This window comes from Perognathus longimembris, chromosome 2, assembly GCF_023159225.1.
Source record: "Perognathus longimembris pacificus isolate PPM17 chromosome 2, ASM2315922v1, whole genome shotgun sequence".
In the NCBI taxonomy this organism is placed as follows: Eukaryota; Metazoa; Chordata; class Mammalia; order Rodentia; family Heteromyidae; genus Perognathus; species Perognathus longimembris.
Genome location: NC_063162.1, coordinates 23,690,019 through 23,704,693, shown reverse-complemented (window position 1 = coordinate 23,704,693; position 14,675 = coordinate 23,690,019). Strand labels below are relative to the sequence as shown.

The 14,675-nt window shown below is 46.2% G+C and overlaps 1 protein-coding gene across 1 annotated transcript in view; it reads left to right on the top strand.

Moving 5' to 3' along the window:
- Positions 1–6,537: 6,537 nt before the first annotated feature.
- The window catches only part of Cnnm1 (cyclin and CBS domain divalent metal cation transport mediator 1), a 49,148-nt gene continuing 41,010 nt past the window's right edge, over positions 6,538–14,675 (top strand). Inside the window, exon 1 of the mRNA XM_048338504.1 lies at positions 6,538–8,353. Coding sequence (XP_048194461.1) covers positions 6,745–8,353 — 1,609 coding nt within the window. The 5' untranslated portion in view covers positions 6,538–6,744. The remainder of the gene's footprint in view (positions 8,354–14,675) is intronic.

Sequence of the window (14,675 nt, the reverse complement as noted above, 5' to 3'; positions counted from 1 at the left end):
CAATGGAACCTGGAGCCTCATGCTTGCACCTGAATAATTGAACCAAACCCCCAGCCCATATTTTAATTTTCTTTTTTTTTTCAAATTTTTATTACCAAACTGATGTACAGAGAGGTATTTTAATTTTCTTAAACATAGGCTCCGATGTGCACCTATTTAGCTCCCTACTGGTCATGCAATACCACAAAATCATCCAATCACAGCCTTGGCTTTCTTCACACTTGTGAAGATAACTAAGGGCACGGTACTTGAAACAGAGGGTACACTCAGTGCATGGAAAACAGACAGGACTACTAATGCATTCTCATTGTTTTAAAAGTAGTACACAAAAAGGAATACAAGGCCCAAAATATGATATATTACATGTTTTTTTCCCTAATGTATAAACCCTTCTGTTTTCAGTACATCTCATTGGGGTGAGGGGAAGGTAGTTTTCCATTTCCCTTTTAAATGGGTGCCAAGTTATACATCCTTGTGCATTTGGAACATCACCTTCAAAGGAGCAATTAATTAGGTAGCTAAACAGGAAGGCAAAGATGGTGACAGGTGTGCTGCTATCTAACCTAAGGCCTGACACTTTGTTCATTAACTAATATATTGGATGGATAAATAAGTAATAGCAAAAAATAAAGCACTTTAACATCCACATTATGAGGAGATATAGTTAGGATATTAGAGGAAACTATGTTTTCCCTCTGAGAAGTGAGGCATCAGCCATCTTCTACAGTAGGACAACCGTGAAGTGTCAGATTCTGGAGAGCTATTTTTGGCAGCTCTTCCTTAGGAGAATCACATCGGCTGAACCTGTCCACGGGAATCCTTGCAGTTCCAGCACAGCTCTGGAAACCCAGTAGTTTTCCAGCACTTCCTGTTCAGTAAAAGGAAAAGTACTTCATTTATCTCAGTTCTCTTTGCCCGGGTACATTCGTCCTTACTCTCTGACTCATAAAGGAATGGAGTCACAGACAAGGAACTGGGTCCAGAAAAGTGAGCTGATTTTCCTAAGCCTAACACGGGTTAATGTAACAGTTGATGTAACTGAAAGTAGATTCATTCTCCCCTCTCCCTCTTTTTTTTCTATTTTTGGCCCTCTCTTCTCTTCTCTCTTTCTTCTTCTTCTTCTTCTTCTTCTTCTTCTTCTTCTTCTTCTTCTTCTTCTCCCACTTTTCACTATAAAATTCTATTTGGGGCATGGCTCAGTGGTAGAGCTTGAGCTTTTCATGCTCAAGGCACTGAGTTCAATCTTTAGCCCTGGAGAGGCAGAGGAGAAAGAGAGAAAGAGGGAAAAATAGAACTTTGCCTACTACCTTAGGGAAAAAGTTCTTGACATGTTGCAGAATCAACTAGATTATATATATAGCTATGTATCTATAGCTATATATCTATAAATAGCTATATATATAAAACTAGCTCTATATATACATATATTCTGTTATAAATATATAAATGTGTGGAAAACACATGTATGTATTTCTTGTCTATGTAAAAAAAAAAATAAGGAGGAAAGCCAGACACTGGTGGCTCACACTTGTAATCCTAGCTACTCAGGAGGCTGAGATCTGAGGATCCCAATTGAAAGCAACCCTAGGCAGAAAAGTCCATGAGACTTATCTCCAATAACTAGCCAAAACCTGAGCTGTGGCTCTAAATGGTAGAATACTAGGCTTGAGCACAAAAATTCAGAGATAGCACCCCAGCCCTGAGTTCAAGCCCCATGACCAACAATAAATAAATAAATAAATAGATAGATAAATAAATAAATAAATGTGTGCCAAATATGCATTTAACTCCGGTTAGTAGTGCAATAACTTATTTTAGTTATGCTTCTATTAAAAATGTGTTTGTAGGGCTGGGAATATGGCCAAGTGGTAGAGTGCTTGCTTTGCATACATAAAGCCCTGGGTTCAATTCCTCAGCACCACATATATAGAAAAAACCAGAAGTGGCACTGTGGCTCAAGTGATAGAGTGCTAGCCTTGAGGAAAAAGAAGTCAGGGACAGTGCTCAGGCCCTGAGTTCAAGGCCCAGGACTGGCAAAAAAAAAGTTGTTTTTAATGAGCATGTAATGCTTTACATTCAGAAGTTTAAGCTTAGACTGGATGTATAGCGCAAGTGGTAGGGTCACCCTTAAGCAAAAAAAAAAAAAGCCAAGCAAAAGAACCAGACTGAGTTCAAGCCCTAGTACCAGCATGCATAGATAGATAGATAGATGAAAATTTAGGCTTCTAAATTCCTGAGCTAATGTTTTTTAAAGGATTTGTTTTGGTACTGCTCAGCGTTGTAGGATGGAAGAAGCATTAGTCTGGAGAATAGTGATATTCTATTAGTCATTTAATCTGATCTGTAAAATGGTGAGAGGGGGAAATCATATCCACCTCAAAAGCCTCTTCTGTTTATGAAATGATAAAAAAGAAATTCCTTTGATAAGAATGTTCAGTGGAGGCTGGGAATGTGGCTCAGTGGTAGAGTGGTTGCCTCATATACATGAAGCCCTGGGTTCGATTCCTCAGCACCACATATATAGAAAAAGCCAGAAGTGTGGCTGTGGCTCAAGTGGTAGAGTGCTAGCTTTGAGCAAAAAGAAGCCAGGGACAGTGCTCAGGCCCTGAGTTCAAGCCCCAGGACTGGCAAAAAACAAACAAAACCTTCCCCCAGGTAACATAAGCTGATTCGTTTTAATACATCAAGTAGTATTACAATTGTAATAAAGCCCTATGGCCTAGAAGAGGTGCAAGAGCTTGTTTTCCTAATTTGAGAATTGGGAGAGGAGAGAAATCTCAGCAGCAGGAGAGGCGTGAGTTTGTGTAACCTGGAAGCCATGGAGAGCACAGCCTGAACACCACCACCACCACGCAGGAGAGCTTACACATTAAGAAGGATATGGAAGGGGCTGGGGATATAGCCTAGTGGCAAAAGTGCCTGCCTCGGATACACGAGGCCCTAGGTTCGATTCCCCAGCACCACATATACAGAAAACGGCCAGAAGCGGCGCTGTGGCTCAAGTGGCAGAGTGCTAGCCTTGAGCAAAAAGAAGCCAGGGACAGTGCTCAGGCCCTGAGTCCAAGGCCCAGGACTGGCCAAAAAAAAAAAAAAAAAAAAAGAAGGATATGGAAAACTGTATGTTTTGTTCCTTCTTTTCTTATATTACTTCAACACCTATGATAACGCATGACCTAATATAACGTGTTAGCACGTGTTACATTATCACGTCTAATGTTCACAAGGGCTGACAAACCTGAGGTTCTGATGGGGGGTGGGGGACTGTAAGAGTCACATGATTAACAGAGGCCAATTAACAGAGAGAACACTCAGTCACGTGCTTGATTTTGCTGCTCTTTTCCTTTTACTTCCCATAAATGCACCCACGTTCCTTCTTCAAGTTAAACCTTCCTCTTCTGTAAACTGCTCAGACAAGAATCAGCTGATGGTGGACAGGAGGACCAACTTTGAGGCCGGTCATGACAGCCTTGTTTCACATTTTCTGCCGAGCATGAAAGGCAACCTACACAGGAATGCCACCAATAACCTGTTAAAGCCCATCTAGCCCCATCTAGAGAGCAAGCAACTTCTTCCTCTCTAGGTTACAAGATAAATGGAAAAAGCTCGCTTGTAGCTGGGATCAGAGGTAGTGACTTTATTATGCTAGGCTTTTGGGGCAAACATCTTTGAGGTCTCACAAATGCCACCGAAAGGCAGATTTCACACAAAGCAATCCTTTTTTTTAGATCAATCTGAGATGCCAAAGGTACTAGATGAAATTTACTGTTACATTAGGATTTTTTAAGTAAAATTTTGACAAAAACAGTGTAGAGGTTCCCTGAAGAACTAAGCATAGCATCACCATAGGACTAAGCAATCCTCACCCCTGGGGAAATTCTCAGAGGGACTGAAACCAGAATTCAGAAGAGATGTCTGCATGCCCATGTTTGCTGTAGCACCATTTGCCATGGTCAAGACAGGGAAACAGCCAATGTCCATCAACAGACAAGGGGTTTCTTAAATGTGGTAGATATACACAATGGAATACTATTCAGCCTTAAAACAACAGGAAATTCTGTCATCTGTGATAATGGCGATAAATCTAGAGGGCATTGTGTGGAATCTAAGAAAGCTGCACTCATGGAAGTTGAGAGTAGAATGTTGTTTATCAGAGTCTGGGCCCAGCACAGATGGGGAAAGGGGAGAATGCAGTCAGTGACTGCAAAGTTACAGCTGGATAAGAGGAATTGGTACCCATGTCCCAATGTCCCAAATTCATCACAGCTAATAATGTGTACTTCAGAATATCTAAAGCATAGGATTTTAAGTGTTTACACCACGAAGGTATTCGAAGGGATATGTTAATCACACTGATCTAATCATTGCATAATACAGCATGCAGATATGAAAACATCGTAGTATACCCTATAGATATATACAATTGTTATTTGTGAATTATGGGGTGTAGCTCAGTGGTCATTTGTGTGCTGGCTATGTGAGACCCAGTTTAATCCCTAGCACCGATTTTTTGAATTAAAACTTCTTTTTTAAAAAATCTTTGAGGGGCTGGGGATATAGCCTAGTGGCAAGAGTGCCTGCCTCGGATACACGAGGCCCTAGGTTCGATTCCCCAGCACCACATATACAGAAAACGGCCAGAAGCGGCGCTGTGACTCAAGTGGCAGAGTGCTAGCCTTGAGCGGGAAGAAGCCAGGGACAGTGCTCAGGCCCTGAGTCCAAGGCCCAGGACTGGCCAAAAAAAAAAAAAAAAAAAAAATCTTTGACTTCAGTCTATACAAGTAATTGATTAAATTATTGTGCAGACCTGGGTAAAGTCACTCAAGAGAAATGAAAACAGATTTACACAAACACCTATACCAGGGGCTGGGAATGTGGCTTAGTGGTAGAGTTCTTGCCTAGCATGCATGAAACCCTGGGTTCAATTCCTCAGTATCACATAAACAGAAAAGGCCAAAAGTGGCACTGTGGCTCAAGCAGTAAAGTGCTAGCCTTCAGCAAAAGAAGCTCAGGGTTCAGTGCCCAGGCCCTAAGTTCAAGCCCCAGGACCGGAAAAAAAAAAAACACCCAGTTGTTTATAGCTCCTTATTCCTAATTGTCAAAAAGCAGAGAATAACTTAATGCCTTTAAGCTACACAAACTGACACATCCAAATAATAATGGAATACTAGTCAGCCATACAGAGGAATTAACTAGTAAAGATGACATAATGGCCAAATCTTAAATGTATTTTGCTAGTTTAGTAAGGGAATGCCAGATCAAAAAGTGTGACACAGTTGTTACACTATTTATATAACATTCTGTGAAGTGATGCGAGAGATGGAAAACGGAGCTTCCTTTTTCTATTTGGTGCTGGAGACTGACCCAAGAGCCCCTCTGTATGCTATCACAAAGCTACACCCCAGGAACACTCTAACAACACATTGACCAAAACTCATAGAACACATACCAAAAAGTGAATCCTACTAGGTAAAACTTTTAAATAAATGCATAATCAAACAATCCTGACCCATGGCAAGAACAAATAATGCAAGAAATTCAGTTAAAAAGTCTTTCAGATCGTGGTTAGCTGAGGGAGCAATGGCTCAAACCTGCCATCCTAAGGATATGAGAGGCAGAGATGTGAAGACTGCAGTTCGACGCCTGCTGAGGCATAAAAGCTCATCAGATTCCATCTCAACCAAAGGCTGGCAAGGGTTACTGTGCTTGCTATCCCAGCTAGATGGCAGCCTAGGCATAAAGCAAGACCCTTCCTCCAAAATAACTAATGCAAAAAGGGGCTGGCACTGTGAAACCAGTGGTAAGTGGGGGGCATGAGTTCAATTCCTAGTACCAAAAAAATTAAAAAAAAGTATTCCAGATCTTTGTGGTGACAGATTTGTATTTTTATTGTGGTGAGTTTACATGTGATAAAATGATACAGAACTATACCAATGTCAGTCTGGATCTTTGACACTGTACTATAATTAAGCTATAACCAGTGGGGAAATGAGTGGAAGCACAAAGATCTCTGTGCATTGTTTTTGGCAGCTTCCCCTGAATTCATAGTTTTGAATGGCTCTTTCCACCAAGTTTCCAGAATCTCACCTTGCTCCCTAAAAGCACAAACAACTACGTTTCTTGCTAATGTGTGCATGTGTCCATTTAAGTTTATTCCCAAATGCTTTCACATGGCAACGTTGTTCTGCACCTTGTTATTTTGCCAACCATTACTTTCGAGACTTGTCGGTATCACAAGCACGGGGCACAGATGGCATTCTTTTTCGTGCTGCACAGTATTTATTTTGTTGCATATTGCTATCGCAATTTACTTTGCATTGCTTATTCATGGACATTGGGATTTCCACCACGCACTTAAATAATATGCAAAGTCAGTCGGATCTGAGACCAAACGTGAACCTTTTCAGAGATTCAAGGCTGGCCTCTGGAATGTCTTTGAACTGGAATGCGAAGGCCAGCGGCGAGGAGACGCTGGGAAATTGCCTGGGCCAATGGGGGCCGGCAGGGTTTCCGTGCTGGAATCGCAGGCCCTGCGCTAAGCTCGGCGTCCTCGAGGCTGCAGTTCCCACGGACTGAGGTGTCCCGCGGGCTCCCCTCTCCACAGCCTGCGGCCCACGCGCGCAGGGGGGGAGGGGGCACGCGTGGTGACCTGCCTGGGGCCGGATCCCGGGCTGCGGCTCCTCCTCCTCCTCCCTCCGGCTCCCGCTCGGCTTCTGCAGTATCACGTGCAGCCGCGCCGGGTGCAGGATGGCGGCGGCGGCGGCGGCGGCGGCGGCGGCGGCGGCGGCAGCGGCGGCAGCAGCAGCAGCCGCCGCCGCGGTGGGCGTCAGGCCCCGGGCTTGCTGCAGCCGGGGCGCGGTGCTGCTGCTCTTCTTCTCTCTGTCTCCTCGGCCCCCGGCCGCCGCCGCTTGGCTGCTGGGGCTGCGGCCTGAAGACACGGCGGGAGGCCGCGTGTCCCTGGAGGGGGGCACCCTGCGCGCGGCCGAAGGCACCAGCTTCCTCCTGCGCGTCTACTTCCAGCCGGGCCCCGGCGCGCCCGCCGCGCCCGCGCCCACCGCGGTCCCGGCGGAGAACAGCACGGGCGATTGGGCCCCCCGGCTCGTGTTCATCGAGGAGCCCCCCGGAGGGAGCGGCGGGACGCCCAGCGCGCTCCCCACGCGCTCCCCGGGCCCGCAGCGCTGCCGCGAGCAGAGCGACTGGGCATCCGACGTGGAGGTCCTGGGGCCCCTGCGTCCCGGGGGCGTGGCGGGCTCGGCCCTGGTCCAGGTGCGGGTGCGAGAGCTGCGCAAGGGTGAGGCGGAGCGCGGCGGCGCGGGCGGCGGCGGGAAGCTCTTCTCGCTGTGCGCCTGGGACGGGCGCGCTTGGCACCACCACGGCGCCGCCGGCGGCTTCCTGCTGCGCGTCCGCCCGCGGCTCTCCGGCCCCGGTGGGGACCTGCTGCCGCCCGCGTGGCTGCGGGCGCTCGGAGCGCTCCTGCTGCTGGCCCTGTCCGCCCTGTTCAGCGGCCTGCGCCTGAGCCTGCTCTCGCTGGACCCGGTGGAGTTACGGGTGCTGCGGAACAGTGGCTCGGCCGCCGAGCAGGAGCAGGCGCGCCGCGTGCAGGCCGTGCGCGGCAGGGGGACCCATCTGCTCTGCACTCTGCTCCTGGGCCAAGCCGGAGCCAACGCGGTCCTGGCCGGCTGGCTCTACGCCTCGCTGCCGCCGGGCGTCGGGGACACCGGGGAAGACTACGGCGACGCTGCCGTCCACTTCCCGTGGCTGCCCGCGCTCGTGTGCACCGGCGCCGTGTTCCTGGGGGCCGAGATCTGCCCTTACTCGGTGTGTTCCCGGCACGGGCTGGCCATCGCCTCGCACAGCGTGTGCCTGACCCGGCTCCTGATGGCGGCCGCCTTCCCCGTGTGCTACCCGCTGGGCCGCCTGCTGGACTGGGCGCTGCGCCAGGAGATCAGCACCTTCTACACGCGGGAGAAGCTGCTGGAGACGCTGCGGGCCGCGGACCCTTACAGCGACCTGGTGAAGGAGGAGCTCAACATCATCCAGGGCGCCCTGGAGTTGCGCACCAAGGTGGTGGAGGAGGTGCTGACCCCGCTGGGGGACTGCTTCATGCTGCGCTCCGACGCCGTGCTCGACTTCGCCACCGTCTCCGAGATCCTCCGCAGCGGCTACACGCGCATCCCCGTGTACGAGGGCGACCAGAGGCACAACATCGTGGACATTCTGTTTGTCAAAGACTTGGCCTTCGTGGACCCCGATGACTGCACCCCGCTTCTCACCGTCACCCGCTTCTACAACCGGCCCCTGCACTGCGTCTTCAATGACACCCGGCTGGACACGGTGCTGGAGGAGTTTAAAAAGGGTGCGTAGTGGTCTTGGGCCTCCCCTTTCCCCTTCCCCTTTGAAGGGGAATCCTGTCCCCTTCAAACGTATTGCGCTTCCGTAGTGGTGCTATGAGACTTCGGATGCATGGAGCGATGGCTCCTATCTACGCTGTCCCCACCCTTAAAAAAATGCTCGAGGAAAGTCTTACCTGTTGGCTCCCTATGTTTCTCTCATGTCTTGCATCTAGCTGAGCCTCAGGCTTCTTTCACTTGATGGGGCTTAACAAGATGCACTATGCTCTTCTTTCCTTCTCTCTCCAGTAACTTCCTGGGGCCTCCCAAGTGCCAGGTATTGTGTAGATGGGGCTAGGGTTCGCCCTGAAAGGTCACTGTTCTAGCGCCCAAGCATCTCTCACAGTACAGACCACTTCTGCCTACAGGTTCCCATAACAACCAGTTTCTGCTACAACTCCTCCCAGTCCTGAGAGCTCCCTATCTCCAGAGTGAATTAACGCAGTTGCTGGACAGCTCCCGCTGCTGACAAGGTCTTCCTTTCCCAGAAAGGGAATGTTTGTCTTCAGAGCCTTTCATTTCTGCCCCTTGAGTCGGGGAGAATAAACCTGAGACTCACTGGACATTCTTCACTAGGTCTAACTTAACTTTCATAGATAACAACAACAACAACAAAAGACCCGTATTGAGGGATTAAAAGTTGGTTTAAGGCAGTACTATTTGGAACTACTTGTACTACTTGGAACTCTGGCCCCATGAAATAGTGTGTATCTGGATCTGAAGAAATACTTCTGCAGAGAAGAGACCCTTGAAAGATTGCCTACCCATAGCAGGTGGGGTCTCCTTCTATGAAATTACCATGCCCTCCACTCTCCAACTTAAACCTTGATTTTACATCAAGCTCTATGACATGGTGACTTCACGATAGGGGTTTGTCTTTGGATACTGCCTTCTGGGGCTGAGTATAAACTCAACAAAGAAAAATCTGCTTGGGTACTTTAAAGTTAGCCTTCTTGGCCTTAAGTGTGACTCTTCCCTTAATTCATCAGGTCTGGTTCAGAATAGCCCCTGGTTGTTTTTGAAAATAATATTTACTTCTCTAAGAGCCACCATTGAGAGCATTCACAGCCCCTGAAAGCTACTCCAGAGAACTGTTTGAAAACAGAAATGTAGTTAAGTTTAGAACTTTGCAGAATGGCTATTTTGAAGGAGGCCCTCATCTATACCTACGAGTCAACATATTTATGAAAAAGAAATCCAGTCCTCAGACTTTAGAATCAGGCTTCACATGTGATTCTGTGGTGAGCAGAACTATTAGTTGACTGCATCTTTAATACAGTTTTTCCTAAAAATTCAATCTTATTGCCTTATCCCAGATACTCTTTAGGATAGGGAATACAGAGAGAAATCTAGTCTGTCTCTCATGTATGTGTGTGTGTGTGTGTGTGTGTGTGTGTGTGTGTGTGTGTGTGTGTGTTGGCCTTGGGGCTTGAACTCAGGGCCTTGGCACTGTCCCTGAGCACTTTTTGCTCTACTACTTGAACCCCAGCACCACTTAGGGATTTGGGAATGGTTAATTGGAGATAGGAGTGTTACAGACTCACCCACCTATGCTGCTTTCAAACCATGATCCTCAGATCTCAGCCTCCTGAGTAGCTAGGATTACAGGTGTGAGCCTAGCTAGGGTTTTCCTCTTGAAGCAACATTTTGAAGACTTCTTACATATCAAGGCATAGCTCAGAAAGGGGAAAATTTTTGAAAATGACTTTGTTTCCAATTTGGGGAGAGAACAGTCTTAGACACTGTGTTGTTATCTGGAGAAGGGAAGGGAAATATGGTAACTATTTTAACCCACTCTGGGCCCCTGCCTTGCCCTCTTCTGAATCCTTGCATTACTAATTCCCATTGATCTCAGGAGACCATCCATGCAGCTTGGCTTGTAGACAGGCACATTCTTATGATAGCTTGATGGTCTTCCCATGCGTGCTGCGTACTTGTCTTTAGAGGCCCAAACTTTTCTTACTAGGACACTAGTCAGATTGAAATAGGGACCAATCAGAAGGCCTTGCTTTAACATAACCATCTCTCACCTGTGGTAGTTAAAATTGAGTACAGTTCAGAAAGTATCTCATTGTCACATGTGATCAGAAGACATTTTAGTGAAACTCTTGTAAACACATTCACTTAGTATTTATTGAGCATCTGTGTGGCTTTAGGCCACACGGTAGAGACAAGACTGCCCTCAGGAAGTTAACAGTCCACACAGCATAGAGGTAAATAAAAGAGCAGACTTTAGGAGCAGGAATTGTCTTATCAACCTTTGATTCCTGGCACCTTGCACAGTGCCCTTGCATATAGTAGAGGTTGTTCCCTGCCCCCCCCCCCCAAAATGTGATGTTGATCTGCAGTGAGTCCCTGTGTGGAATTCCTAAATCTGGTCTGAAACAAGCTTGTTAGTTCTCTCTGTAGTTTGGCGTTAGGTAGATCACTAAAGGGAAGTGGGTGGGCCCAGTGCACAACATGCCAAGGAAGGAATTTCCCCAGCCACCCAGGGCTGCCACTTCCTCCAACTGTGCTCCCTGAGCCAGAAGCACACATCTCCCCTGAGAGCTTGCTGCAGATGGAGTTCCCTGTTCCACCCTAAGTCCACTGAATGCAAACCTGTCTGTGTTGTGGGGTTTTGCCTCGTTGTGTTTTTGAGACTATGTCCCATGATATAGTCCATCGTGGCCTGGAACTCTCCATCCTCCTGCCTCAGCCTCTAGAGTACTGGGATTTATACTCACTGGCCACTTTGCTGATGGAAATTTGCATTTCAACAAGCCTTAATTAACAGCACTTTGGAAATATTCCTGGGATAGAAAATAAGGAAGCATTAATAAGGAAGTTGTATCAGAGTCCAAAGCCATGTAATACAGTGGATAGTTTCTAGAAATTATACTTGTATAACTCTTGAAAATCAAGCAATGGGACTTCTTTACCCTTTAAAGATAACTTGGGAAGTGAGTCTTTAATCGCTTTCCCATTATCCTTACATCCAAATAACCAAATAAATATCCAAATAATTTTCTTAATAAGAGCAACAGTTACCATTAATTGAGGGACAGCCCTGCTGGCAGCACACCAAATTTTTTCATACTGAGAACCACTCTCCTGGATAGGTATTATTAACTCTACTTTGCAGATGAAGAAACTAAAACTCAGACCCATAACACAGCCTGCTAAACTTTCCACAGCTAATAACTGACTCTGTTGTAAATGGATCCTGAAAGGCTGTAACCCCCACCCCTGCTACTCCATCCTGCTTCCTCCAGCCTGGAATTCCTGCCACACACAGGTGTCAAGGCTGAACCTGCACCTCTAACTTACTGCCCATGGCTCACTTCCAATTTCTACAGGTTACAGATGCACCAATAACATTATAATAATTGCATATGTGAACATTACACTTCGCAAAATGTTCCATTTATCACTTTTTTTTTTTTGCCTGACCCATAAAACAACTCTGCAGTTACAGGAGATGATCTTTAGGCCCAGAAAGGTTGTTTGCCTGCCGAAGATCATCATTCAGGCAGTATATTCCAAGACTTAGGTTCAAATCCAGATCACAGGACTCCAAAGCTCTTCATCCACATGGGATTTTGGTATTTGGTGTATATTAATTGTATGTAGCAAGAGGTCTCATTGTGACAGACTCTGATCATATCTGCTCCTCCGTTACTCATTTCCATTTCTATTCTGCCTCCTAGAAGACCCCCTGTTTTTTCATAACATTGTACTTTTTGTCCCCTTCTCCCTTTTAACTTCCACAAATGAGAGAAAGTGTGGTGCTGTCTACAGGGAACTGACTTACTTCACTTAACATGGTGATCTCCAGTTCCATTCTTTTTTTTTTTTTCTCAGCTCCATATGGGAATTTATTTCCATGCTTCTTATAAGCTACAAGTCTTTGGGAGTGTGGGACAGGAAAACGGGCTTTCCACTTGCCATTCCAATTTCACCGATGGGAGCAGTACTCCTCCCACTGGAGTTTGAGTTCCTGAAGGGCAGACAGTTCACCTTACTTTGCATTCTCAGGACAAGCACAAGGGACCTCCATGGCCAGGGTCATGGGATGATTAATAACTAATTACAAATAGACATTTGTTGAGTAAGTGGTTTTTAACTAGCTAACTTCCACATTTCTGTTTGAATGAAGTGAACTCAGTGTTTGATTGAACACAATAGATATGGCTCCTTCTCCTTCCAAGATCTCTGCCACCAACCAGTGACAGCAGCATCCCTCCACTCTCCTCCGTCACCCACCCTTATCCTGCAATCATTCTCTTAGTCTACTCAAGATGCCATAACAAAATAAAGTAGACAAAGTAGCTTCAGTGACAGAAATTTCTTTTCTCACAGGCTATAGATCAAGGTTTTGGCCAACACAGTTTCTAGTGCCAGTTCTCTTCCTGGCTTGCAGATTGTGGCATATTCCTCAGGCATAGTTAGAGAGTGCAAGGGAGCACAAGGCTCTCCATTTCTTAGAAGGACAACAGTCCTATTGACTTAGGCCTGCCCTTATTGCCTCATTGGACCCTACTTCCTTAAAGGCTCCTCAAGGAGTTAGAGCTTCAACACAATAATGCAAACCTTCACTCTGTAACAGTGGTAGGCCCTGAGTTCAGTTCCTAGTTCCAGGAAATAAATGTGGGAAGGTGATTAAGAGCACTGGCATAGATTCCATATTTCCTAGGATGATACTGGTCTCAAATAAATTACTTAACTGTGTGTATTTAATCTCACTAGCTGTGAGATAAAGACTATTTACTCATGAAATACTTTCAAATATTAGGACTATTACCTGACCATGCTTATTTAGTACCTATCATATTGTAAGTGCTGTTAGCTATGATTATTAAATACAAACATAAACCTATTCCTCATTTGCCACAAAAATAATCCCCAGCAATGTCATCCCTCTTTAAAACCCCTCCGCAGCTCCCACCACCTACAGGATGAATGGAGCTGGCAAAGTCCTCATGACCTTCAGCCCCAGGGCTTCCCAGTCCCTGCTACAGCTCTAGACACCCTAAGCCCTGAGCTCCACAGCTGCCCTGTGCTGCCTCCTGTCTCTGTCCTTTTCCTCATACTGTACTCTCAACAGTGTGACCTCTCTAACCCATCTCCAGCTCCTCCTTTATCACTTGACTGAGGGCCTGGTGTTGGGCTAACAAGCCGCACTTTCAGGCTCTGCTTAGAAGGCCCCCCCAACACACACACACACACACACACACACACACACACACACACACACCTTATGATGAGTATTTACAGAGTCAGACTATTTTATTTATCTTGGTAGATTTAGCACCTACAGTAATACAACACTTAAAGTTCTTATTTCTTTTTCCATTTGGCTTTTTGAAATGGAGTCTTCTTATGCAGCTCAGGCTGGCCTTGAATTTACAATCCTCAAGCCTCACCCTCCTGAATGCTGGGATTTTAGGCATGTGTACCACACCATCTTGGTAGATTTTCAATAAATATTTCTTGAAAGACTGAATGGAGGAGCTAAACTGTAATATCATAGGTAAGATCTACAGAATTCCAGTAAATAAATTATTAATTATTCCTGCCCAATCAAGTATAATCAAACTTTAAATGATATTAGAAAACTGTAATGATACTGTTTTTCTGCTTTTTTGGAGGGGTGGGGGGGCATCAGTTGTGAGGCTTGAACTCAGAGCCTAGGCATTTCCCTGAACATTTTTTTTAATAATTACTTATTTGTTGTCAAAGTAATATACAGAGGGGTTACAGTTTCATACGTAAGGCCATGGGTACATTTCTTATACTATTTGTTACCTCCTCCCTCATTCCCCCCTCCCCTCTCCCTCTATTTCCCTGAACTTTTACACTCAAGGCTGCTGTACCACTTTGAGCCACAGTACCACTTCCTGTTTCCAGGTGATTAATTGGAGATAAAAGTCTCATGGATTTTCCTGCCCAGGCTGGCTTTGAACTGAGATCCTTGGATCCCAGCCTCCTGAGTACAAGCATGAGCCAGGGGCCCCCAGCTTGTTTTTCTGCTTCTTTAGGTATATCTATTTGTTATAATTCCTTTTCATGTTCATCTAGTTTAAGCATGAAAAGGGGTAGATAAGGTACATGAGCTGCTATATGAGATACAAAATCTGCTCTCCCAAAAGCCTAGAGCCTGGGGCTGGGAATGTGGCTTAGTGGTAGAGTGCTTGCCTAGCATGCATGAAGCCCTGAGTTCCATTCCTCTGTACCACATAAACAGAAAAAGCCATAAGTGATGCTGTGGCTCAAGTGGTAGAGTGCTAGTCTTGAGCACAGAGAGGC